The sequence below is a fragment of the Podarcis gaigeae genome (genome assembly GCF_964106915.1).
Source record: "Podarcis gaigeae genome assembly, chromosome: 13".
In the NCBI taxonomy this organism is placed as follows: Eukaryota; Metazoa; Chordata; class Lepidosauria; order Squamata; family Lacertidae; genus Podarcis; species Podarcis gaigeae.
Genome location: NC_139689.1, coordinates 52860117 through 52887366, shown reverse-complemented (window position 1 = coordinate 52887366; position 27250 = coordinate 52860117). Strand labels below are relative to the sequence as shown.

Genomic DNA, 27250 nt, shown 5'->3' with positions numbered 1-27250 from the left:
TAGATCTGTACGTCATTTTGTGTGTGTGTATTTTTGTATTTCTTTCTTTCTTATGTAAACCACCTGGGGATTACTTTTATTAGATGACATTATAAAAATAGCTGCACTGAATAGCTAAATAGTAGATATACTGATAAAATGTTCTCTTTGCAGTAGGAAATTTTTGCAAGCTTTATCTTTGAACACGGCTGTCACAAGATGTAGCTCTGGCTAACAGAAACGTTCCTATAACTTAATCAGCTGGCAACCTCCTGCTGTTGGCACTGGGGCTCCTGCTGGCTATTGCTCATTCTGCAGACAAGAGATAGCACATGATGCACAGCTGTGGACTGCCTGGCCGCATCTGTCAGCTAAGTGAGGCAGCGGAGGGGGGCAGGGAAGCTCACAGCTCAGTCTGTTTGGAGCGAAGCCGGCTTCTTGAAGAAGTCAGAGTGGCTGCTCAGAACACACATTCAGGGAAACAAGATGAAAAATCCCATGCCAAAGTCAACTAGCAGTTAAATCTTTGATGTCGGCAAGCTGGGGAAGGAGGGAAATCTTTTCTTTCTTTCTTTTTTAATTTTGCACATAGGAACCAACATACAATCAGTTGCAGTTTCCCCCCTGTGCTCAGCCCCCCAGCAACCCCAACTATGTCCTGCTGTCTAAAATAAATCATTAATTCAATAGCTGCCAATTTAAAAAGTGTCGTTCCACAGTTTCCTGTGTGTCTCGGCTGGATTACACGACATGTTCTTTCTTTGCTGCAAATGAAATAAACGTGGGCCGTGTTTTGTAAAAGTTTTGTAGATGCTTACATTGTCTTTCTCATGCCTTTTCTGTCAACTTTCCCATCAAGAACAAGTCCCAAACATAAGCGGCATAACAAACGTCATATAAGTTCGTATTCAATGCCCTCCAGTGCGTAACAGCAGGAAGGGGTGCTGCAGATATAAGATGCATAATTAAGTCTCTGTCCCTAAAATCTTGTACTTCATCTGTAAATATTGAAAGTAGTGTCATTTTGGGATCTAAAGTAATTGACTGAGATGTAATTTGTTCCATTTCCTGAAATATCTGTAACCCAGAGTTTTTAATCCGTGGGCATTCCCATCAAGGAGGAACTGACTTTTCATAGCATGACAGACGAGGCCAATAAGAAGAGAAGTCCCTTGGGAAGGAAATGGGGTTGGACTTCATGGGATGGATCGTTCTTTTTCTTGTGGCTGCCTTCTGTACTTTGCTTTTATCTCATCCCTTGTCCAAGGATCTCGAGATAAATATGTGGACTTTCCTGGGCTGAATCACAGCCAGGTTTTATCCTCTGCCCAGCATCCTAAACACAAGGAACTATGGAAGGGCATTTACAGAGCAGCTTTTTGGCACGGATATTTTCCCTGTAATCGCCCAGGGTGGGCGAAAATGGCCACTTACCTAGTGACTGGATAGGTGGCAGTTGTGGCATGTCATGGCAGGGCCACAGCTCCACAGAGCAAAAGCCTCCCCATTGTGTGGCCAGCAGTTGGGGAATTCCCCCGGCCGGCCACAAAGGAAAACAAGATAGTTCACCATCCCCTAGAATTTCAAATTGGCCAGTTAGGTGACCAGAGGTGACCAGTTAGGTGACGCACTCAGGTGCTCTACACCTGAGCTACAGCCCTTCACCTTAAGTTCCCGTGCTTCTCTTTAAAAATTAAAAATCTTCTCTATTGTATTGGGGGGGGGGCATCTTACCTAGACTGCCACTGCTATTGGAACCGGTGTGATCAGTGGGGCTGCTTGGAAAGCCCCAAGCATTATAGCTTTGCCCCCCCCCCTTTTCCTCGTCCTTCCAGTGGGGGAAGCAGCTTATTCCAGGCACATCCTTGTTGCAGAGGATCCAAAGGACTTCCATGGGGGACTGGGGGTGTGGACCCAAGCTTCCTCCAGCTAGCTCCCATCCCAGCTCTTCCCCAGTGGCTCGCTGGTTTTACTCAGGCAGCTCACTGGGTCCCAGTCTGCCCTAAAGTTTCCCTGCAGCTAAACCTCAGATCCATCCCCTCTATTCCAAGGACAATGGCGTCTTTGCTGTGGGGGATCCAGAGAGCAAAACAGCTTCCATTGGGGCTAGCTAGCTCCGCGTCAGCTGTGTCTTCTAACAAAACCAGTTCAGCTAATGCAATATGAACGTCACAAGATAATTTTAGAGTCTGGTATCCTAGATGGGAAAGTACTTGTCTGTGCTGGGGTTGTCTAGTTTATATACTTTTAATTAGCAATTTAAAAATACTTGAGATAGCTCTTCTGGGGACTTGGCTAAATCTGTTCCATTCCTTATGAAAGGAATTTATATTTTTGCTCTTTGTTTAATGGTTAGGCTAATAGCTTTCTGAATTCATTTTCCCCATTCCACTGTCTCCTGTTTTGCAAAATTAATTTTCCATTAAATTTTGTTTCATTGAGCTGTTTATATAGCTAATGGAATAGTTTCCAGATGCACGTTTTCACGACTACTTGATTTTTTCTAAAGAGTATTTCCTGATTTTTGTCCCATACCTTTTTATAATGGGTGTCAGAGAATCAGCTGATCTCTGAAAAAGTATTTACTTCAAAATGGTTGCTGCTGATACTTCTGGAATGAGATTGATATAAAAATTAAGCATCTTAATTAAATCAGGATTAAGATGTTTTTTCAGGATGGCGGAAGATGTGTGTGCTGTGTCTCATTGGTGTAGCCTTCTCTACGGAGGAGGGACAAAAAATGGGGGAGGGGGTGTCTCAGGAGGGGAAGTGAGAAAATGTCCCTATTTTCATCTGAGGAATGTTGGAGGGTATGCATTTCGTCACCACGAGACTTTCAAATAAGGAAGGAGGTTTTGAACAACGTAGTTAAAAGATCCAGTTACAGATAGGTAGCCATGTTGGTCTGCCATAGTCAAAACAAAAAAATTCCTTCCAGTAGCACCTTAAAGACCAACTAAGTTAGTTCTTGGTATGAGCTTTCGTGTGCATGCACACTTCTTCAGATATCTGAAGAAGTGATATCTGAAGAAGTGTGCATGCACACGAAAGCTCATACCAAGAACTAACTTAGTTGGTCTTTAAGGTGCTACTGGAAGGAATTTTTTTGTAGTTAAAAGAGCCGCAATTTTGCTGTGTAAACTATTTTTCTGTCCAGCAGAGGACAGAAGAAGAATGAGAGATGCCTTAAGCAACAAATGTTAGGAAGTACAGGAGATAATCAAGGAAGGGTTGACCCAAAGATGATCTCACCCTGCAGTCTGCTACTTAATCATTAAAAGGGTTTTGTGCTATTGAAATCCTTCAGCAATATCCATTTCCGCAGGCTAGAAAAGCCTCTTTGTCCCTTAGAGTGGCTGCGTGCTCCACTTTAAAGAGGGCAGACCTATATTGGAAGGGAGGCCAGAGGACAGTTCTATATTTGAAGGAATCCTCTCTTTATTGAGCTAGCCAAGCCCAGTTTAAAGATAGCCCGGAGATGGGAAAGGGGGCCCTGGTGTTGGCCATCAGTGGAGAGCACCTGTGCAACAGTCTCAGCAGGTACATACCACAGAAGGTCACCTGGCCACAGTCCCTTTACCATGATGTGACATACTTTTTCCATTCAAATTACGGTATTTGTTTTAAAACTTGCATCTATGCATATAAATTGACACACACAAATTTTATGCAAATCCATGTGATCTTTTGACCTCTTTTTTTTTTTTTTTAGTGATGCAGCTTCCTCTTTTAAGCGGTTTGGTGCAATGAGTTACCGGAATTCCCATTCATCAGATTTCAATTTCTGTTCCCTGGGATTTCCAGAAATTAAATCTCTGAGAGGTGTGAGGAGGGGGTGGCAAAGTAAAGACTATAGATTTTGGGGAGGAATAAATAATAAAATTATTAATATTAATATATTGTTGTTTCCATTTTTTAAAAAAACCTGATGTGGCATAGAATCAAAACAACTGAATAATGAAAGTAACAATACAGACCTGAAGGAGTAGATAGACAGCACGTATCCTGTCTAGAAAACAGGACCAAACCACAAAACATATCAAATTATATTTAGATAACTAAGCCATAGAGAGGAATGAGATGTAGGAGTACAACTGAAGCCACACCCTTCATTAAAATCATAAACCATAAAGCAAATTAGAAGTCTTAGTTTCTCCCCTGCTCACTTGATGCTGCTGCAAAAGGTGTCCTGCAGGGACAATGTCCCATATTTTGCTATACTAAGTAATTTTTACGGTGCTTCTTGAGATTTCCATTGCATTGTGATACTAGAGCATCACAGGCACTAGTAGCAGAAACACCAGGTGTTGGGTTGTTGTTTTTTTGCAGAATATATGGGTTAGATGTATGATTAATGTATGATTGATATGAGTAAAAGCTGTGGTTGTCTGTGAAGGGGAATGGTTGCATACGTAAATTCACTGAAATACATACATATTTGAAATATAGATGACCGAGCTCTGAAGCAGTGCTAAAAGATTAACCGGTGTGGGTGTTAGAAAAGGTCAGGCTAAATTTAAAACAAGCCAGGTAGCAACATCAGTTAAAGCTTTGACTATACATAAGCCATTCCCAACCGATGTGAAGGCCCTTTGCGGCTGAAGCCTCTACTGAGGCACTCTTACGGTAAGCAGCGGACCAGAAAAAGAACAAAATAACTGGCTTTTGGTTTGGTTTGGAGTCAGTTGCCAGAAAAGTCCTCTATGTCCAACTAATTCTTTGTAATTAGTTATCTAGGATGTCAATTGAATTTGCATTTTAAATGTGAACTTCCCAAATTCACACTTCTGAGAACCAAAGCACAGCAATATTCCCAAACTTACACTTCTCCAAATTTAGCAGTACAGTTCTCCAGCCAAGTATTGGGTACAAAAAAAATCATATAATGAGGTAAAGTGTCCCATAAAGTGCTTATATTAGTGCAACTAACTATCAAAAAAGCATTATTTTAGGGGGAAATGCTTTGCAAAAGAAATGTTTGGAAGGAAAATTGCATATAAAAAGTGTATATTAGAAGAAAATTGCACTACAATGCTAATAAAGTTTCATGAGAACTCTTTTTAATAAGTTGCAAATTGGTGTGGAAATGTGGAGAACTGATGTTAAGATGGGAAGAAATGAGAGAAACCAAAATTGACATTTTCTCCCATCCCAGTTATATCATGCTGGTCTCTGCCTGCACACTTGCTACAAATCACTGGGGTCTCCGCTCTGGCTCAGCCCTCAGCCCTCTATTCCCAGGCTCTGCCAGATACCAGATTTTTAGAATTAACTGCTGATATCCCTAAGCATTATCTTCTTTATTATTACACCACGTGTTCAAGGTTTGCACCTCAGCATTCAAAAGCAGTTCCAGGTACACCTGCAGCCAGAAATTGTATGGTTCCTGAATTGTGACCTTTTGGAAGACGTTTCTCTTGTCTTTGCAGAACTCAGTTCTTTCCTACAGGGGGTCAGTGGTAGACCTTGGGGTCTAAACTTTCAGCGGCACCCTGTGCAACACCAAAATTTGGCACCCCAGGTTCTCATGCTCCATTCTAAATCATAGTTGTGGCGCCCCCTGAGGTGCCCCCGAAGCTCTGTGCCCAGAGTCACTGAACTGGTTGCCCTGGCCTATATCTGCCTCTGAGGGAACATCTACTTCTACTTTCATGCTGTACTGAAAATGTACAGAAGCCCTGAAAATTCTGGCTAGCAGCTTGGCTTTTATTATTAACCTAATGTTCCTGATTTGTACAGTTTGCTAACAGTCATTGGTTAGCAAAGTCATTCCAGAAAGCTCTGTAAATCAGCCCTTCCTCTACTTGGAATGTTTCAGGACACTTGGCGTGGAATTACTTCCACAGATTATGGGAAAACTTCACTTTTTAAAAAGTAGGTCACATCTGCAATCTGAAGGAGTGCTCTGACGAGAGCATTGAAGCCATAGATGAGGAACTTGGCAGCCTGCAGAGTAATTTGGAGAAAGAGATGTGAATGATCTTTACTTGCATTCTCCCACACCATGTTCTCGCACACTTCCTAGTCATTTTAAAGGTCTTGTGCCCTTGAAATGAACAACTCTACCAAAAGAAGCATTTTTTCTTTCTCTCTTTGAGGGATGGCTCTTGCCCAATTAGGAATTCATAGCCTAGTGTCTGTGTGCCAAGGCCTCACTCAAAGTTATGACGATTGCTACCAGATAGCCGAAAACCAAATGGCTGGTGCCAATTTGCCAAGTGCAATATGGCGGCCGACAAGTGTCCATAGCAAGGTCATATCAGAGCAAAGCATGAAAAGAGGGTAGGTGGGTTGGGAGAGTGAGAGAGAGGGTCCTGGCCGGCCACGCTGCGGTTAAATCATCCATGGCCATGCCCTCTCTCAGTGCTGACTGGTCGGTGTGGCCCTGATGTGGCCAGGATGACACAGAAGGGGGTGTCAACTCTCTGCCCCCCAAGCCAGATCACTGTTGGGTCCCGGTTGCCCGGCTGCAACGCTGCCCACCAGAAAAAGTAAGCAGACTTCTGCCGTGCTGTCCTTGGGAGAGCATTATGGGTAAGAGGAGGTTTAGTGTGGGTGGGGGCAAGCCTGGTGAAGGGCCCGTGGTGCAGACAGTAGGTGGCTGTGCAGGGCAAGAGCCCCTTTCCAGGCAGAAGAATTGGGGTTGCCCAAGCCAGCTTCAAGTAAGACCTCCCTCATCCATGACCTGATTGTGGATGAGGAGGTGACATGGTTTGGATTACTGAGACCTGGTAGGCAAGCAAGGTAGGGTTGGTCTGATTCAGCAGTAGTCAGTCGTCCACTGGGTGCCCTGGGTAGACGGTCCAGCATCTGAGCAGAGTTGAGGGTCAGGGTGTGTGTGTTGCTCTCTCTAGGCTTTCCCTCTCTCACACGAGGCTTCAAGTCCCCATAACTATCATTGGGTAATCAGAGCAGGCAAGGAATTCTGCTGGTTCATTGCCCAGGAGCCCCCCTGTCTGAGCTGGCAAAGGTGGGCTCAGATGTCCTGTTGAAGACTCCTAGACTGCTGCTTCTGGGGGGATTTCCACCACACCTGGGGCAAGCTCAGGACTTCACAGCCACCACCATGACAGATATGGAGCTGTCCCAACATGTCATCAGCCTGCTGAAGGTGGCAGGTGTTGGTTCAAGGTGGGGGGGAATAGCTATAAAATGATCCAAGATCCAGGTTGGGGCAAGTATTCTTTGATGAGAGAACCCAAGAAGAAATTTTAAATCATAAAACATGCAGCAAAGCTGTTAGACCTTTAAAATATGCCCTTGTGAGTTCTTGTTCTTATATTTGGCTCCAGTGATTGTTTATTTCATTGTATGTTGTTTTGAGTCACTTTTGTGGGAAAAGCGGCATATACATGTAATAAGTAAGTAAATAAATATTAGGCAGCTCCCTTGGAAGCTGGAAAGGCAACAACTACTTGTTCTATTAACATTTCCTCCAACTGTTTCCTTAAAATTGTTTTTAATATGGTATTTTTAACTGTTGTAACCTATCCTGGGACCTTATGGTGAAGGGAAGGTAATAAAAATAAATAAACCACGCTTCCTCTTACATCTCTTTCTTCAAGTCATAATCCTATAGCGGCAAGTTGCAGCCTCACCAGCCACCTAATTAAGGTGAAAGCAGCTGCCCTGATCTCCCAAGAGGGGAAGGGGTAAGTACGCAAGGGTGACATTAAAAGTTCCACTGCAGTTCATGCAATGCTTGCTGCAAGACTGGATTACTGCAATGTGCTCTCTATGTGGGGCATCCTTTGTGCTTGACCAGAAACTGCAGACAGTGCAGAATGCGACAGCACGATTGCAGACAGGAGGGAGGCCTTGGGCGAATCTACACTCATGGTTTTTAACACTAAAAATGAGTTCTTTTTAAACGTTAATTATGCGTTGATAAAATGTGACACCAGAGGGCACTGCAGAGCTACCCCCATCCAAAACCCAGATAGACATTGTGAAAAAGGAAACGAAAAGGAAACTAAACACCTTGACATAATAACGTTTAACGTTTAAAAGGTGTGTGTAGATCCAGCCCTTGTCAGCTTATAGCACCTGTGCTCAGAGATCTGCACCGGTTGCTGACTTGCTATTGAGCCAGGTTCATGGTGTTTCTATTAGTATATAAAGCCCTTAACAACCGGGGACCAGTTTGCCTACAAGATCGCATTGCTTCACAGGTGCCCACTTGACTGCTTCATTCGGTGGAATTGGCACTACTACAGGTGCCACATAATGCCCGTTATGCCTTTGTACGGACTCCATCGTTTTGTGTGGCACTATGGAATTCCTTGCCTATTGAGATCAAGCAGCCGGCTCCCTGTATGTGCTCCTTTTGGCACCTGCTTAAAACATTCTTGTTTAAGACAAGCCTATCCGGATCCTTTGAAAGCGGAAGTAATTTCAACCCATTTTCAGTATTTTAACTTTTCTATGTCTTAAAGTAGGATTGTGGTTTTCTCTTGATTTTACTGTTCTATGTTTTGTAAACTGCTTTGAGGTTTTTTACATTCAAGCAGCTTATAAATGTTATGAAACAAATAAATAAAATAAGAGCAACGTGGCAAGCTGCTGAAGAGGCCTATAAAGCCACCTTGGGGCCACCATCTCTCCCCTAGCACTTTCGCCTGAGGGGAAGGTGAACTTGGGAGGATGGGGGGGGGGAGAGTAAGCCACAGGTACTTCCACTATTTGCTCTTTAGGCATTCCCATATCCCACCCCCCGCGTTTTCTATGCGATTGGGGCAGGTCCAGGTGTTTAAACCCCCATAGTGTTTCAACTTGGGTCCCCTGCTATTGTGTGCCATTGGGCTCCAAATCTTGTCCTGCACAGACTTCAAAACTGAAGCTTTCAGGGAGATTTTTGGCAGTGTCTTGATCTGCAACCATAAAACAACATTTTATCGTGCTTGGTGGACATGTGAAAAGACTAATAAATAAATAAATATTGGATACAAATACATACTTTGATACAGCAGATTTTAAAGGTTAATATTCAATTGAAGCCAGAATGCTTTCTTTTAGGGTTAATGGATACACAATTGAAAAAGGATTACGGGAGATTACCCCAATATATGATCACAGCGGTGAGACTGCTATATGCATGAAGATGGAAAGATACAGCTGATTAAACTATTGGACTTGACTGAGATAGCAAAGTTAACGTGTTTAATTAGAGAAAAATCATTACTGGCATTTATTAAGCACTGGAAATTTCTTACGGACGTTTTGTGTGAAAGAGAAAATGAACTTGTAGTATCTGGATTTGAAGAATGAATAAAATACTGTTTTATAGAAGACAGAATGGTTGGATCTTAATGAGCGAACGCCTTTTATCTTCATTTACCGTATTTTTCTTCAGGTCCCTCCCCCCCTTTGCTCTTTGGCTTTCACTCTCCTTAGGTCTTTCTTTTTCTTTTCTTCTTTTCTTTCTGCCCCTGTTCGTTTCTATATTAGGCAGCTGTTTTATTTCAGTATATTATAAAAAGATACTTTGTAATCGGTCTGTATTTCTGTATATCTTTGAATAAGTATCAATAAATAAGTCTCTCTCGATATATATTTGAAACAAATAGCATGCTCATTTGGATGCCTTTTCCTGCTTTCCCCAAAACTATGAATTATTACGGGTGGGAAGAAAGAAGAATGCATGGCAGGGTTAGAACAGAATCTTACTCACGCCTTAACACTGCTGTGATAGGAGTCACAAAAATAAATCCATATCCATATATTCATGTCTCACAGAAGCCCTTATCAAATGCACCTGATAAAGATTACACCCCTGGTTCCTCTGAGTTTAATGAGAACATTACTTCCTAATTCCCTGTGTGTGTCTGAAACCCACCATGGGGAGACTTAACACGTGATGGAATTCTCTGAAACTGCTTAGGAGGCAAAGATTTGGGATCAGGGAGGGAGGCAGACTAGCCCCCTTCACTGCGATTGGGAAACACAAAAGACTCCTCCCAATACTGGCTGGCAAACCCTTCATTTCCATGAGAAAGGAAATTGCTAACTAACAGGCTTTGCAGAAGGATGGAGGCTTGTTAGAACCATTTAAGAGGACCAGTTGGATTTTGCGAAGGGCAAGCCCTCGCCTCCCACCGTCCTTCCATCAAAAAGCTGATACACGGAGAATAATATGGAGATGGAGCTTCTTTTAAAACAGGCAGAAGGATGAAGTTGCTTCTTTTCACTCTGACAGGCCAGTTGTAGATGTTGAAGCAGAAAGGAATTTTGACCCTTTGTGTGCCAGCTTTGAAAAGGAAGATGCTTGCTAAACTTGCCTGGCTATTTCTCCTAATGCCATCTGGCCTGGTACAAGGACAGTGGTGGTGGCAACGGCTGTGGGGCTCTCCTGGGACAGCTATTTCACCTTTGCCAGTGACTGCCAGTCCTGTTACTTCTCCCACGCCAAGGATATATTCAACCAGTGGCTGGGCATTGAGGGAGACTGGGGCCCGCTCAGCAGTTCCGGCAGCATGGGATACCCCTGGCACGGCGTCACGTGTTGCTGGTGTACCTTCCAAACCTACCTTAGCTACTGGAAAAATAGCCGTGCATTTTCCCAGGAAAACACCTATGGAATTGGATCTGGAGTACAGAACAGCGGAGAAAATAAATATGTGGAAACAGAAGAAAGCAGGTACATTAGCTGTAAAATAAGAGATTGCCCCAGCAAAGTGGGCTGCTGGTTTTCTTGTGATCAGCAGAGAGAGACCTTGATTCCAATTTCTGATCAGTTGTTGGGTGGTCTTGTGTCGGTCATTATTTCTCAGGGCTCTGCTTGCCCCACTGATCTCCCCCTCCCAGAGAAACACGCTGCTTATTTAACACTAAATCAAAATAAACATCCATTGGTTTTTTCTGCAGGTTGACGTTTGTTCCGATTCAGCACTAAAGAGCAGTTTTGGAGAGCCAGTGTGGTGTAGTGGTTAAGAGTGGTAGTCTCGTAATCTGGTGAACCGGGTTCGCTTCCCCGCTCCTCCACATGCAGCTGCTGGGTGACCTTGGGCCAGTCACACTTCTCTGAAGTCTCTCAGCCCCACTCACCTCACAGAGTGTTTGTTGTGGGGGAGGAAGGGAAAGGAGAATGTTAGCCACTTTGAGACTCCTTCAGGTGGTGATAAAGCGGGATATCAAATCCAATCTCTTCTTGTTCTTCAATTTTTCCTGGGGGGAGTGGCAGGACAAATGGAAAACCACTCTGACCCATGCTTTCTAGGGACAGGAGAAATGGAATTATGGGCAAGCCCTCACCCTCAGTTGCTCTTTTGTAAGACTGGAATAAGTAGTTGCCTTTCTATTCAGCAGGTTTATTATGCAAATAAATTGCAATGAATGTTGTTACCTACCTTAAGCCGTGGGGATAGGGTCGTATCAAAAGACACACGCACCCCACTCTGACTCTCTCTCTCTCTCCCCCCCCCACATTAAAGGGCTTTTTTGCTATTACCTGCTGTAACCTCAGTATGTTGTTGTTTAGTCGTTTAGTCGTGTCCAACTCTTCGTGACCCCATGGACCAGAGCACGCCAGGCACTCCTGTCTTCCACTGCCTCCCGCAGTTTGGTCAAACTCATGCTGGTAGCTTCGAGAACACTATCCAACCATCTCGTCCTCTGTCGTCCCCTTCTCCTTGTGCCCTCCATCTTTCCCAACATCAGGGTCTTTTCCAGGGAGTCTTCTCTTCTCATGAGGTGGCCAAAGTCTTGGAGCCTCAGCTTCAGGATCTGTCCTTCCGTGAGCACTCAGGGCTGGTTTCCTTAAGAATGGATAGAGTTTGTTCTTCTTGCAGTCCATGGGTCTCTCAAGAGTCTCCTCCAGCACCATAATTCAAAACCTCAAAACCTCAGTGTTATGTTCTGAAGTTCTCACCCTGGGCCAGCAAGGGGATACTGTAGATAGTTATGCAAATGAAGGATCGAAAGTGACGTTCAGTGATTGGATAGTTTGTATTCAAATGAAGGATCGAAAGTGACATTCAGTGATTGGCTAGTTACAGAAAATGGTTACTGTTGCATTCTAGTGGAGCTCGATATAAGCAGGCTGACTGAGCTCCTCAGTTCAGTTCTGTTCCAGCTTACAAGTAAAGAGCTGCTTTGGAAGAATCGCTGTGTCGTCTGATATGTTCGCCCACAACTTAACACTCAGTATAGTGGAAGCCATTGTAGCATCCCTCTCTCCAGTAATGCTTGGTGTGCTGAAACCACAGGCCATGTGCCCCATCCCTCACTGATGTTGCATTAGTGCTCAGCAAGGACTGCCCAGGCATGGCAAACAGCTCTGGTCATAGAAATTGTTGCCAGCCATATTGGCAGGCTACAGGGTCCTTATGTGTTTCCTTATACAAAGCATGGGTGCAATTGTGGACGGGACGAGGCTGGTTAGGACCACTCACGGCTCAGAAAAGACTGGCGCAGTAGGCCAAACTATGTATTATGCTGAGAGGTCCACAGTTTGTCTTCATTCCCGCCTCCCCACACAAACGCAGCTGTGGTGGATGATGCTAATTTGATTGGGGTTTAGCTTAGCAATGAGGCAAAACGTACTTACAATTTTGCCAATCATTTGTAAGTGGCAAAATTTGGGAAGCTATTTTAGCAGAGCTTTTAAGGCGGTTAACTTTTCGGAGGTGGGGAGACTAATTTACCAGTGGCGGTCTTGCTCTTGGTGTCTGCCGTGTGTGCCTGGTGCAATGACACCATGTAGCACAGTTCCCAAGAGACTTCTGGAGGGAAAACGGCAGTGCTTTTCTGGGGGTACTCAAGGGTACTCAGTACTGGCACCTTTCCCCTGAACATGAAAAGTGTGGCACTTACTGTAACAACTTCATGGTGAGTGCCAGCACATTTTCCCCCTTGAAATAAAGCTCTGGGGGCCAAGGGAGGTAGTTTCAGATGACCTTTTCCCTACACCCAAATTCAAAAGCTCTCCTTTCAGAAGACTTAATTTTTCTATTATGGAGCAGTCAGCAGCTTTGAAGGATTGATTTAAGGGTCAGCAAACGTTTTCAGCAGGGGGCCGGTCCACTGTCCCTCAGACCTTGTGGTGGGCTGGACTATATTTTTTGGGGGAAAGACGAACGAATTCCTATGCCCCACAAATAACCCAGAGATGCATTTTAAATAAAAGGACACATTCTACTCATGAAAAAACATGCTGATTCCTAGACCGTCTGCGGGCCAGATTGAGAAGGCGATTGGGCCGGATCTGGCCCCGGGCCTTAGTTTTGCCTACCAATGATTTAAATGATGAAAAATGGCACAGAGGACAAAGTGGATAACTTCTAACTTCATGGGGGGGGGGGGCTTGCCACTCCCACAATTAAATTTAGTATGTCTTCATGTTCCTATGGCTTCATTTTGTTTGTTTAAAAGTTGGAAGATTAATTATTGGTTTCTCTGCATAATTTGTGTGATGGCTATAATGATTCTGTTTAGAGCATTTTGTTTATAAACCTCTTAGAGGTTTTCTGTTGAGTGAGCAGTATATAAACTTTGATAATAATAAATTATTATTTATATGCCACCCATTTGACAGGGCTGCCCCAGCTGTTCTGGGTGGCTTCCAACAAATTAAAAACATTAAGCACAGTAGAACATCAAACAGTGAAAGCTTCCCGGTACAGGGCTGCCTTCTGAGGTCTTCTAAAAGTCAAATAGTCGTTCATTTCCTTGACATCTGACAGGATGGCATTCCACAGGGAGGGTGCTACTACCGAGAAGGCCCTCTGCCTGGTTCCCTGTAACCTTGCCTCTTACAATGAGGGAACCACAATAAGGCCCTGGTTCTCAGTGTATCAAATACATTAAAACAATCACCACCATCTTCTCATTCAGGAAAAATGACACACTAATGAAAAATTCCACATTATTTAATTACGGGGATTGCAGTACCACAGCAGCATGTGTCAATAATTCAGCTTGGGACCAGAATACCTGATGGAAAGTCTTTCCATATACCAACCTGCCCTAATCTTACGTTCTGCTGAGGAGGCACCGTACCGTCTATGCTTATGTGCCAGTGAAGGCAAGACTTCTCTTTCGTTGTTATATTAATTTATTTGAGAGAAATGCTGATATTCTCCATGACCTTATCAGATTCATATTTATTAATTTATGGCATTATAATGACATGTTATTGGTATCACTGGGAAACCTTCGGAAAACTGCAGGTAAGTTACTCCATACAGACATTAGTGGGATTTATGAAGAGAATTCCAGAAACTGCATACACTCCAAGGATGAAATCTTTCCATTTTGTCTTTTCCCTTACAGTCTATGCTTGAATTTTTCTTTTCTTGCTTCATTTCAAACTATGTAGACAAGCTGGATTATGTGTTCCAAAGGATTAATATAAAGCTGTTCTATAATGGAGGGGATTAGACTGCACTTTCCTGTACTCTGCTCTGTGTAATTTAAACAAAAGGAAACCTTGTAAAGATTGCGCTGCCAGCCATACATTCAAACGTATTAGCAGCAGATTTTGGCTAGCCCTTCCCTCACACCAGTTGAGCCTGTGTTTCATTTCTGCTCTTTGAGTCATTCCAGATAACCCCAAATCTCCTGGTCGCCCTGATTTTGTACTAGATTTGTCAGTGCCAAAGAGTTCTTTGAAAAACACAAATGCAACATGCGATCAGGTTTCCCCAGTTTTTGGAAGGGGCAGCCTGAGAGCATTGGGAGCCAGCGGTTCTACCACCTCTCTGTTGAATGAAGGGAAATGAGGGAGAGCCTGCGGTCTGAGGAAAGAGATCAGTGCACCAAGCTATGTGCCAGAAATGTTGTAACTTCACAGCAGAACTACTTGCCTTGGAGCACGGTTTTCAGACTGTGTTCAATGCTTGGTGCACAGTGCAATTCAGCAAGGGTGGAACTACAGTGGTCCCTTGGTTCTCAAACTTAATCCGTTCTGGAAGTCCATTCCAAAACCAAAGCGTTCCAAAACCAAGGCACGCTTTCCCATAGAAAGTAATGCAAAACAGATCAATCCGTTCCAGACTTTTAAAAACAACCCCTAAAACAGCAATTTAACGTGAATTTTGCTATCTAACGAGACCATTGATCCATAAAACGAAAACAATAATCAAGGTACTGTGATATAAAATAAATAAAACAGTATTGTAGATGATAAAAATTAAAATTACTTTTTTTCTTACCTGCGCTGATGATAGTCATTGTTTGGATGGGGGGCTTTTTTTATCCATTTCTGCAGTCACACAATCAATCAATCAATCAATCAATCAATCAATCAGTAGCTGAACTGGGATCCACACAGTCCCAAAAACAAATTAGCTGAAAAAGCCTCAAAACAAAAAACGCAAAATAAATAGTAAAAACAAAAGCACCAAATCATTGCTGGCAACGTTTCCCTTTTTTTAAGGGAAATTCCCTTATTCCGAATAGGATTCCTCACAAATATCACCTTAGAACACTGCAATTGGAAATGGAAGGCTTGAATTACCATGGGGGGACGCAAATTAGCAGCACAACAGGAAACACAGGGGGACTCAAAATGGAGCACTTTCGGCTTCTGAAAAGTTTGAAAACAGGAACACTTACTTCCGGGTTTGCAGTGTTCGGGTTCCAAGTGGTTCGTGAACTAAGCTGTTCAAAAACCGAGGTACCACTGTATGTGTCAGAGGGAATGTGCAGCAAAGAAATGGCAATTGGGTGGTGTGCTTCTGTGACTGATCTGCTCTGTAGATCAGCTGTCCCCCCCCATCTCTTGATGCCCAGAGAAGAGAAAGAATGGGTTAAGCACACACACTTGCTGGTTCTCTGCTACTCATTACCCCCTCCTGCAATTTTGCAAGGGGAGCTGTGGGTGCCCAGGTCCCAGGGAAGGAAGAAAACCAATGCAGAAACAAAAGGCAACAGAAGCTCAGTACTGATGGTCTACGTTTAAAGTTACACGTGACATTTAACGGTATAAAAAAATGGGAAAGTGTCTACTGCTTAACCGTCTCTCACTGGTCCGGAGAATTTGGCAAGGTTGGAACAAGCTTATGGCTCTTCCTGAAAAGTTGGATAGAATCCTGACTGCATGCTCTTACTAATAATACTTTTTGTTTTGTGTTACAGAAAGAGGGTCAAAGGAGCACCTTGATCTCACTGAACTAATAGGAGTCCCACTGCCACCTTCTGTCTCCTTCATTACCGGTTATGGGGGGTTTCCCGCATACAGTTTTGGGCCAGAGGCTAACATTGGCCGTCTGACAAGGACTCTGATACCTCAACCGTTCTACAGAGATTTTGCTATCGCCGTCACCGTCAAACCAAACAGCGACCGTGGAGGTGTCTTGTTCGCTGTAATGGATGCCTTTCAGAAGACAATTTATTTGGGAGCCAGACTATCGCCTGTGGATGACAGCACCCAGAGAATAATTATGTACTACACTGAACCAGGTTCCCACATATCCCGAGAAGCTGCTTCGTTTAAAGTCCCAGTGATGACCAACAAATGGAATCGCTTTACAATAGCTGTCCAGGGCAATGACATTGCACTGTTTATGGACTGCGAGGAATATCACAGGGTGCAGTTTCAGAGATCAGATCAGCCCTTGCTCTTTGAATCGAGCTCAGGAATATTTGTTGGCAACGCTGGAGCGACAGGACTGGAAAGATTCACCGTAAGTACACCATGTAGTAAATGTGTGGATTATTCCGCAGCGGTTCTCCAGGAAAGAGGTTTGGTCCATGGCTCTCAGGACCAGCCCAAGACATGCCCAGGGAAAAGGGCAAGATGGCGGCACCACCACCCCATTCCACGTACAGAAGCTGACTGTGCTGGCACTGGTATTGGGACAGCTTTATCCGCTGCACCAATAGGCAGCAAGCCAGCTTGGCACACAAAGCTCTGCCTGCTCCCTGACCCTCAGCATCCGCTGCCTCAGCCAGTTGTCTCATTCCGCCTAATGGTAGGGCTGGTCCTGATGGTTCTTGAGACAAGGAGAATTGATACTGGCACCTGGAAGGCAAACTCTTAGTTACTAAGAGTGATTATGTGGGGGAGAGAATCCTAGCAGGGGATGGAGGGTCTGCATTTTTAAGCGACCTGACCCAATCTCCACGTACCATCCTGATAGATGGATCAGAAGGCAATTATCCATTCTGTTTCACACTTCCCTGAACATTGCTCAAAAACACACCCAAATGCATTTTAAAATGTTTTTTTAAAAAATAAAATATGTTTAGAAAGGCATATACTGAAATTTAAATATTTTATGATAAAATAGGTATTTTCAAATTTTCATATGGACTTTTATTTTTTAAAAAAACAGTTGCACATTAGTGAAGAAATGAGATGGAACTTAATTATGACATGCACTGGAAATAGGTTATTCCTATCCATAGCAGTGCATAGCCTTCATGACTAGTAGTCACTGACAGCTTTATCCTCCACAATTGTATCTAATCCCCAAGTTGGCAGCCCTCACTACATCTTGTGGTATCAAATTCCATTGTTTAACCATGTGCTGTGTGAAGAAATACTCCCTTTTGTCTGTCCCAAATCTTCCAGGATTCAACTTTATTGGGTGACTCTGAGTGTTGTGTGAGAAGAGAAAAACGTCTCTATTTTCTCCACACTGTGCATAGTTTTATGGACCTCTGTCATGTTCCCTTTTACTTCCCCCCCCCCCAATAGCGTCCAAAATATTAAGATTTGCTTCAGTTCCTTGACAAGGTTTCTTGTCTTTTTCTGCACCTTTCCCAGCTCTGCAATATCCTTTTTGAGGTGTGGTGACCAGAACAGAATACAAAGATGCCAACAAGATTTTCTAGGCTCAATGCATGTATGTCTAGATTGAGTCTTCTGTTCCACTCAAAAAAGAGGACATGAATTTGCATATACTCATATGCAATTTTGTGTCCATGATGAGGGAAAAAACCCAGGCGAGGACCCCAAATATGGGCTGCTTAAATGTCCTGGGCGTGGACCTGAGGGAAGCCTTCCTGCTCCGTCAGCTGCGCCCCCTGGCCCAGCCCACATCCAAACCTGTGTTAGGATTCTTGCTCCGTGTTTGCAGTCATGAGATTGTTGTCTATCATATGACGGTGTATGTTTTCATTTCACAGTGGGGGAAGTTATGGAGACAGGATGGTTTGTGTTACTGTGTTCTATGAAGTGGGACGATTGTCCCTTGTTCAGACAGCAAAGAGAAAGAGGAAGGAACTAAGTCAGAATGCTCCGAGTGTATTATATGTAGATTAGTCAAAACGCTGTGCTACTGAGTTCTGTTAATAATAATAATAATAATAATAATAATAATAATAACAACGTCAATAACAACTTTTATTTATATCCTGCCGAAGCCGGGCTCAGGGCGGCTACCAACAATAAAATAATCCAACATTCTAAAAACATTTCATTATAAAAATTAATTAAAATCAAATTGATGGCAACCGTTAAGCAAAATTCTGTGCAGATTGCCAGAGGAGGGAGTCAGGCTGCGCCCTGACCAAAGGCCTGGTGGAACAGCTCTGTCTTGCAGGCCCTGCGGAAAGATGTCAGATGTTACACCAACTGCCAATACTCTGCCGGTTCATAAGCGTGCTAATGCCTTTTGGTAGCAGTCGCTGAAGAAAGCTTTTGAAGCTCCCAAACAACCAACCTTGCCAGAATTGTAGGTTATGTTACAGTGCTTTTTGTGTGTGACAGTACTCACAGGTACATTTCTAGAATTTTAAACCACAGGTGAAATTATTTATTTATTTATTTATTTATTTATTTGTAGGGTGTGTTTGTTGATTGCCCCTTCACAAAATACTTCTCTGTATACTCAAAGTTGAACTAACCTTCCCCCCTGCTCTTTTAAAAAATGTGCAGGGGGGCATTCAACATACAGCGTAAGATGACTCATAGAGTTGTTGTGAGGATAAAATGGAAAGAGGGGATAGAGGGGAACTATACTGGCCACTCCAAGCTCCCTAAAAACGTTGGGATACAAATCAGTCGATCATTTGAATCATTTGAATACATGTGAAAAGGTACGTGGAAGTGGAGGCGTAGGAAGGTCAGGTGGTATCCGGTGCAGAAAATTTCTTGTCAACCCCCCCCATTGATTTTTGCTTTTTTTTATTTTGCCTGCAAAAATAGTTTTACGTTATTTCATACTTTCCTACAAAGGAATGTGGATTATGGGCCTCTGATAACAAGGAGGCGCCTGTGGACAGATACTTAAATCTACAGGATGGGTTGTGTTTTGGCTCCACTGAATTGAAATTTCAGCCTTCACGACATAGAAAAACGGCCAAGTAAACAGTTGTTTTCATGGAGGAGGGTCAAGATATTAACTAATATTCATGAAATTTCAGATACAGCTATATAATCCCTAGTGTAGTAAGATAAGACCTTTGGAGCAGGCATTTTCAAAAAAAGTTTTTAATGAACCGCCCTAGTAGGGCAGTAATTGTTCCTTTTTGACACCCCCTCCATGATGGAACCTGGGGCGAACCCCCCCTCCTTCGCCCCTGCATGTAAGTGCATTTAGGTGCATGTTAGTGCACTTTGTTCTCTGCTTTGCCTTCCCTGCCTCCCTTTGACAGATTCTCAGTTGTAAAAGCTCCTCAGACTTGTTACTTCCAAAAGCACATGTGCACCAAAGGTGCTCTGGACTGCCATGCTATTTTAATACGCTGCCATGCATTCCTTGAAGGAAAGGCAGTGTGGCGTTTGTCCTCCTAGGTGTGTGACATCATACCGGGTTCATGGGGAAAGGGTTAACTAATTGTAAAATGACTAACTCATGGGAACCCAAGGGGCAGAGTTAACTGTGTATAAGGTTTTAAGCACAGAGGGTTTTTGGCAGGAGTTAGCGTTAGGGTGGTTGAGAAGACAGTCTGGAGTTAGAAGAGGCAGAGAAGATAAGTCTGTGGGTTGGGCTAGTCTGGTGTGAGAGAGGGAGAGACTTTGTTAAGAGGTGTCAGTCAAACAGTTGAGATAGTCAGAAGGTATTAGGAAGGTATAGGCCGGTAAAGAAACTAAAGTTAAGAAACTGACCAGAATATTATCTGAGAAACCATAAACTTGTTAATGTTTGTAAAATAAACTTTTTTTTGTTCACTTTTAACCTCTGTCTGGACTCAGTGGTCCCTGCTCCTGCCAACCTAGCAGTTTGAAAGCACATCAAAGTGCAAGTAGATAAATAGATACCACTCCAGCGGGAAGGTAAACAGCGTTTCCGTGCGCTGCTCTGGTTCGCCAGAAGCGGCTTAGTCATGCTGGCCACATGACCCGGAAACTGTACGCCAGCTCCCTCGGCCAATAAAGTGAGATGAGCACCGCAACCCCAGAGTCGGTCACAACTGGACCTAACGGACCTACAAAGAACCTACATCTGTTCTTTTCAAACACAGCAACCACCACCCAAAGTGTCTAGTCCCATGCTCTTGGTGGGATTCGTTATACAAAATGTCCCCTTGATTGGCTCTTCTGCTTCCTTTCAGGGCTCCATCCAGCAGCTCACAATCAAACCGGATCCAAGAGCTACTGAGGACCAGTGTGAGGATGATGACCCATATGTGAGTACTTCCCTGCACACGTTTTCTGCAGTTACAACAAGGATTGGAAGCTTGGTTTTGATACAGCTGTTTCCACAACAAAAGCAGGAGTCCTCGCTTTTTATTAAAAGTTGCTTACAGCTCCCAGTGTGCCCAGCTCTTCAGCTGAGGGTCACAAACCTTGAATTCCACTCCCCCTGGGTAGGAAAGTAGCTGGGGGTGTGTGTGTGTGTGTGTGCCTGTTTCTGCTTCACCAGTTATGGGTGAGATGAATTGTGCAAGATCTTGCACACTCACTTTTTGCTGCAACAGGCTAAATTGTTTGATGCATGTTTGGTTTAATGATTCTTTACAAGGGTTTGTGTTCATTGAGTATGAACCTGGAACTACATGCAGCAACAGCTGACTGCACCAGAGATGGATAGTCTAGGATTTATTCTTCTATCTTACTTAATGAAGTAATTAATGCTTTGAACATACATGTGTCTGTGCAAATTGCTAAGGCTTGCACACACTCATTACTGATGAAATTTCTCATGTGGGCATGACCCAAATTCTTCATTGTGGCCTGCCTGTTTCTGATAGGCTTCAGGAGAAAGCAGTGGCTACAACAGCATTCAAGAACAGGAGGGTGTCCCTGAGACACAAGAAATCATTCGGCCCTCACAAGCCCCAGTAAGTATTATGATAGTGATTATTTATTAAATTTCTACACTGCCATTCATCCAAGGATCATAGGACAATTTACAGTATAAAACCACAAAAATACATGGCATCATAACTTTTTGTTGTTGGCGTCTGTCTGTCTCAGGAGACAATGAGAATTGCGCCATTGGGGGTGAAGTCAAACCATTGGTGAGTTACAGCACTTGCTGTGGTTGTAGAGACTGATAAGGGAGAGACATGTTTTGCTGCAGCTGGGGCAGATGCACCATGGAGTTTCTTTTCTCTGCGCTGCCCCCAGCAGTCATTCCTCCTCCTGTGGATAACAACAACCAAAAGCAATACCGCCATTTAAAGGGCCATAGATTTTTAATTGGCCAATGGCCTGGGAGAAGAGGAATGATTTAGATCTTGTTCAGCTTGATCCATTGGAGCCAACTCCTAGGGGCCAAGGGGTCTTCGCCTGCTCTCCCAAAAAAGTATTTGAGGGGGCCGGAGCCGGGGGGGAGGGGGAGTTGATGAGCATTGCTGTTCAATTGGTGTGCGTGCACCGTGTCATGTGAACGATTATGCAGGGCGGGACTTACCTGGGCTCCCCCAATATTTTATTCAAGTAGGCACCACTGGCTTTATTGTAGTGGCTTCCTATTAATGTGCAAAATTCAGTTCTATGCACTGAAAGTCATAGCTGGCAAAGCCAAAATGATATGCTTATGATTATACCAATTTAACTTTAATTCAAAGCATCATTTCTGTTGTTTGTGTTGTAAATATGGTTCATGACCGCCCTGAAACCTCTGGGCATAGGGCAGTATATAAATTCAATAGATAAATAAGTAAATGACATTAAAAGGGTTCCTTCTCATTCCCAGAAAGTCCGTCCTCTGTACCTACAAATAATAGTTTGGGATAGTTAGGATGTTTCCACTTAAAATGGTTTGCTACTGACCAACAGCCACCGACCCACTATCCAAGTGTTCTAGTGGGTGAAGTTCTCGTTCCAATCACCTTGTAATGGTATGAGAGACAGAATCGCAGCAATAGGGACACTCAAAACCTACAGCAGGAAGTTCTTCTATCAGATATTTTGGTTGCAATTTCTGTATTGTTGCTAATTGGAATGACACCTGGAAACATACCCTAATTAATGGTGGGTGATGACTTCTTTCCATGTTATACCATTACTACAATCTGCCCCAATAACCTTGAAATGGAAAAGAATATGTGGAATCCCACCTCCACCCCCCACTGGCAAGTTTTACTACTCTTACCAAGCCATTTTTGCTTCCCTTAAAATTCATCAGTTGTTTTTCGTAGAGCAGGGAGCTCCAGAATTGCATCAGAATTATTTCTTAGGCAAAAATAAAGATAGACTATGTTAGTCTAAAAGTTTATATATACAGAAATGCATTTTGTACACTGTGTTTTTCCTATCCAGTAATGTGAATGATTCCATAAAGATTAGGATTTTCTCTGTGTCCACTGCCTAACTTATTTATACAGTGGTACCTCTCAAGACGAAATTAATTCGTTCTGTGAGTTTTTTCGTCTTGCGAATTTTTCGTCTTGTGAAGCACGGATTCCGTATGCAGCCAGGATCAGGTTTATTGTGCAAAAGAAGTTATGAGTTGCTATGAGTTGCTCCTCGAAGTTCAAGTCGCAACTGCACCTCTTCAAGCAATGCACCCTGCGTATTAACGGTTTTACGAAAAAGGAAACAAACTTGCAAGACGTTTTCGTCTTGCGAAGCAAGCCCATAGAGGAAATCATCTTGCGAAGAACTCAAAAAACGAAAAACTCTTTCGTCTTGCGAGTTTTTCGTCTTACGAGGCATTCGTCTTGCGAGGTACCACTGTAATAGTTATTTAAAGTAGGGAGTAATATTAATATGAACTATAAATGTGCTAGTTACAGATAGGTAGCCGTGTTGGTCTGCCATAGTCAAAACAAAACAAATTTCCTTCCAGTAGCACCTTAAAGACCAACTAAGTTATTTCTTGGTATGAGCTTTCGTGTGCATGCACACTTCTTCAGATACACTGAAACAGAAGTTAGAAGGGTCTGAAACAGAATTAGAAGGGTCTGGAAACTTCTGTTTCAGTGTATCTGAAGAAGTGTGCATGCACACGAAAGCTCATACCAAGAAATAACTTAGTTGGTCTTTAAGGTGCTACTGGAAGGAAATTTGTCTTGTTTATAAATGTGCTAGCATGTAGATTCTAGGCTTCAGGTGTTTTTTTGTATATTGCATCAGGGAATCAAGCTGAATCTTGACGGGTCTCCCTTAAGATACTTCAGAGGGATAAAATACTTTCCCAGCAGATGCAGACACTGAACTAATGCAATACCAAGGAATGAAGCTGAGATGGGAGGTGATTTCATGGCTTAAAGACAAGTACTATCCTATATGTAGCCTCTTCACTCGCTCCTTTGGCAACTGTCTTCTGCCCCTCATTCTGCCTCCAGACAAAGAGCAGTTTGTGTGAAGCCCTCGTTTCAGCTACACTAAGGCTCTTTGTGTGCAATAATCACCCCATGTTTTACATCGTGTAGATTTTGAAGCCAAACAATCATAAACCAGAAAGCCTCGTGAAGTGATCCGTTTTTTAAAGCCGTAAGAATTTAATGGGAAAGTTTTTTTTTCTTTGAGGAGGATTCATAGCTTCATTTTTTTAAAAAATGGTATATTAAATACCCATGGACTTAAAAGGGCATGCTAGAGAGAACTTCAGTGCGTTGAATTTCCCAAGATTTATCCTGCCGCTAACAAAACTTAAAACGTTTTTGCCAGCTGTGAAGTGTCTACATGCCAACAAGTCCCTGGATTTATATACTGGCTGCAGAGAATGCTCACTGGATCTCAGTGTGTTCTTCCTTGCCAAATGCCAAAGCAGAACTCAAGACTGTATATAATAGCCAGCAGAGTCACCCAACAGATGCTTTTGGAAAGTGAATGTTCACACAGGAGCATTGCAAACAACCAAGCAAGCTGTCCAAAGCTGGAAGCATAGAGTGAAGCAAATGAAGGCCCATACTTTTACACAACCCAGCTGCCAGGCAGATAAAGCTGCTTATTGGTGCCACTGTTGCCTAGAGCACTTTGCAAATGCTCCTGTAACAAACACAATTGCATGAAGTTTTTCATACGCAGCTGTTTTTAGCTCATAAAAATGTCCGCTTTTTCAGGCAAGGGAAATATCCCTCTAGAAGGAATTGTTCTGCTTGGAGATCGATGGAGGGGAACCTGCTGGCCATAGCAATGTTTTGGATTGGGACTGGCTGAACAGGGCAAAGAGCTGATTGAACAGGAGATTGAATGAAATACGTACCTCTCTAAGTTTGAATGGAGGGCTCAGGAGTGTGTGGGAAACAGAAAAGCCTGTGGCTTTAAGAGTTTTGTGAATTTGGAGGAAACTTTTGCACTTTTTGCTTACAATTCCCACTGGTAATTGCCCTAATGAACCAGCCTCCACTGGTATTACTTCTAACTTACTGGGTGTGTTAACTCAGCAGAGTTACTGTACTTCCATGGGCCAACCACACCCTTTTGATTATTTATTTGATTATTATCTACAAAGTAAGTGATGTTTAGGGGGGAAAATAGCATTGTCATGGATCCAAAAGTATCTTGAAAAAGAATAAAGCAATGTGTTTTCCCAGTAATAATATCCAGATAACATTTGCCTTGCATTCTTGCCTAGCTCCTGACTCAGAATGTATCTGAAGAATCAACAGCTGGACCTGTAGGCGCCCCGCCAACCACAGCACCTCATTCTGAAGAGATGGAGTTTTCAGGCCACCATCTCTTAGAAGCAACTTTGGGACCAACTAAAGTCCAAGAACAAGGCACTGTAATTTTAAACTCTTTGCTTGTGTCAGTTTAATTGTAGCTTAGAGTGTTATGATCATTTTAGTTAAACACTACCTTTATAAAACAACAACCCACAGTTGTTTTCAGCTTAGAATTTGTCTTTTGCTTTATTTTTTGGTATTGTCATTTACTGTCATTTTTTTCAGTGCTCCCTGCCCCCCCCCCGAATGAACCAAATCAACACCATTAAGTCATTCCTGACAGATGATGTTTTATTATGCAGTCTCTTGCATATTTTTATGACGCATGCAATTTCTGCCTCCCACCCCCTTTAGGTTTAACCACTACAGAAATTAGAAAAGAGGAAAGTGAAGTTACCACTATGGCTCAGGAAATATTAAAAACAGCACCTGCGCCTCCTGATGGTTTTCTGCAAGTTACAGGCAGAGAAAAGGCAAGTATGGTTTCATGCAGGAGTAAGGCTGCAATCCGTCATCCACTTACTTGAGAATCAGACCTGCTGGACTCAGTGGGGCTTACCTCTGAGTAAACATGTTTCGGATTGTGGTCTAAAGTTGTCCTTGGATTCCTTCCTTGGAGGGGCTGGTGTGGGGAATCGGCTGCCCTTCCCACACAATGCAGCATGCCAGGGATGTTTCACACTAACAACTTCCTTCCACACAATTGTGCATGAATATATGTAACTCCAAATCAGGGGTGGCGTGTCCTGTTTCACTGCTTGTGGCAAATAGGGAAGTCCTGCCCTGCCCCTGCTGCACCCACCCTCGCCAAAGCATCCCTTACCTAGGTTGCACAGTCTCTTTAATTTCAGTTATGCCTTAAAGTACAAAAATAAAGTTCTCTGTCCAGTTCTGGCCATGTTTATTCAGAAGCAAACCCATTTGTTCCAAATAAATCAGTTTAGGCTCATAGCCATAACTGTATATTTTCTACCTGAAGGGCCAAAAAGGTGAAAAAGGTGAGAGGGGAGAGGAAGGACCACCAGGAAAAGCAGGCCTGGATGAAGCAGAACCCGGGACTGTTGGAAAACCTGGGCTTCCTGGAAAGCCTGGACTGGATGGTAAACCTGTAAGTATTGCACTCTCGCTGAACACTAGATCTATGCAGAATGTTTTCTGGTTTTGTGAGGCAGCATAACTGGATACAGCCATAAAATGCTAACAAAAATACTCACCTTGATGTGCATTTGCACTGTTTCAAGGTTATTCAACACTCTTTTCTCTTCCCTTGGCTGAGCCAGTGTGGTGTAGTGGTTGAGAGCGGTGGACTCGTAATCTGGGGAACCGGGTTCGCTTCCCCGCTCCTCCACCTGCAGCTGCTGGGTGGCCTTGGGCCAGTCACACTTCTCTGAAGTCTCTCAGCCCCACTCACCTCACAGAGTGTTGTGGGGGAGGAAGGGAAAGGAGAATGTTAGCCGCTTTGAGACTCCTTCTGGTAGTGATAATGTGGGATATCAAATCCAAACTCTTCTACTTCTTTTTAGCACATTTCTCTTTCCTTTTATACTTGGTCCTAATTTGCTTTGGTCTCATTTGTCCACACAATGTTGTTAAATTCCGTTGGCTGCGGCAACCCATGTCATTAAATAATAAACACATAAAAATATTTTTTGTCTTTGTGCATCTGTAATGTCACCACATCAGGCAAAACATTGTGATGTTGTGAAGAACACTATGCAGATTGCCACAACATGTGGAATTAAAGGGCAGTGAGGGCAGTGAGGGGCTGAGGGTAGTGAGGACAGGTAAGGAGTGAAATGCTTCTAAGAGGAAGAAGAACAATATAGTGGAACTTTGCTCGTTGATGCTTCAGAAGTTGAACGTTTCGGCTTTCGAATGCCGACAACCAGGAAGTCGAATAGCTTCCGAGGCATGTTTCTCCATTTTTCAATGGATTTTGCCAACCGGCAATTGCGCCTCGGTTGTCGAGCGTTTAGGAAGTCAAATAGTCTTCTGGAACAGATTATGTTTGACAACTAAGGTTCCACTGTATTAAATGAATGTGGATGTGAAAAAAATTGCAGAAATGGGAAGTGTTTTGGACACTAATTAAAATAGACACAATGTGAGATAAATGATTTTAACTGAACCCTACCAAGCAATGAGGCATTTTAATCTTCATGCATTAGTTATAGCTAAACTCTTGTTTCTAACTCCATTATTAATATTGTTATTATTATTTTATATCCTACCCTTCATCCCAAAGGAGCCGAGGGTGAATGGGAAAGGTTGGTGCTCAGGAGCAAATTGAGTACAGTAATTTGAAGGAAGCAGTAGAGTTCTT

The 27250-nt window shown here is 43.2% G+C and overlaps 1 protein-coding gene across 2 annotated transcripts in view; it reads left to right on the top strand.

Moving 5' to 3' along the window:
• The window catches only part of COL15A1 (collagen type XV alpha 1 chain), a 125093-nt gene that overhangs the window by 30073 nt on the left and 67770 nt on the right, over window positions 1-27250 (top strand). For both annotated transcript variants that reach the window (XM_083709051.1, XM_083709050.1), the window contains exons 3-8: window positions 16054-16601; window positions 20419-20493; window positions 21058-21147; window positions 24837-24981; window positions 25282-25400; window positions 25907-26035. In XM_083709051.1, the coding sequence (XP_083565177.1) occupies window positions 16054-16601; window positions 20419-20493; window positions 21058-21147; window positions 24837-24981; window positions 25282-25400; window positions 25907-26035 (1106 nt within the window). The remainder of the gene's footprint in view (window positions 1-16053; window positions 16602-20418; window positions 20494-21057; window positions 21148-24836; window positions 24982-25281; window positions 25401-25906; window positions 26036-27250) is intronic.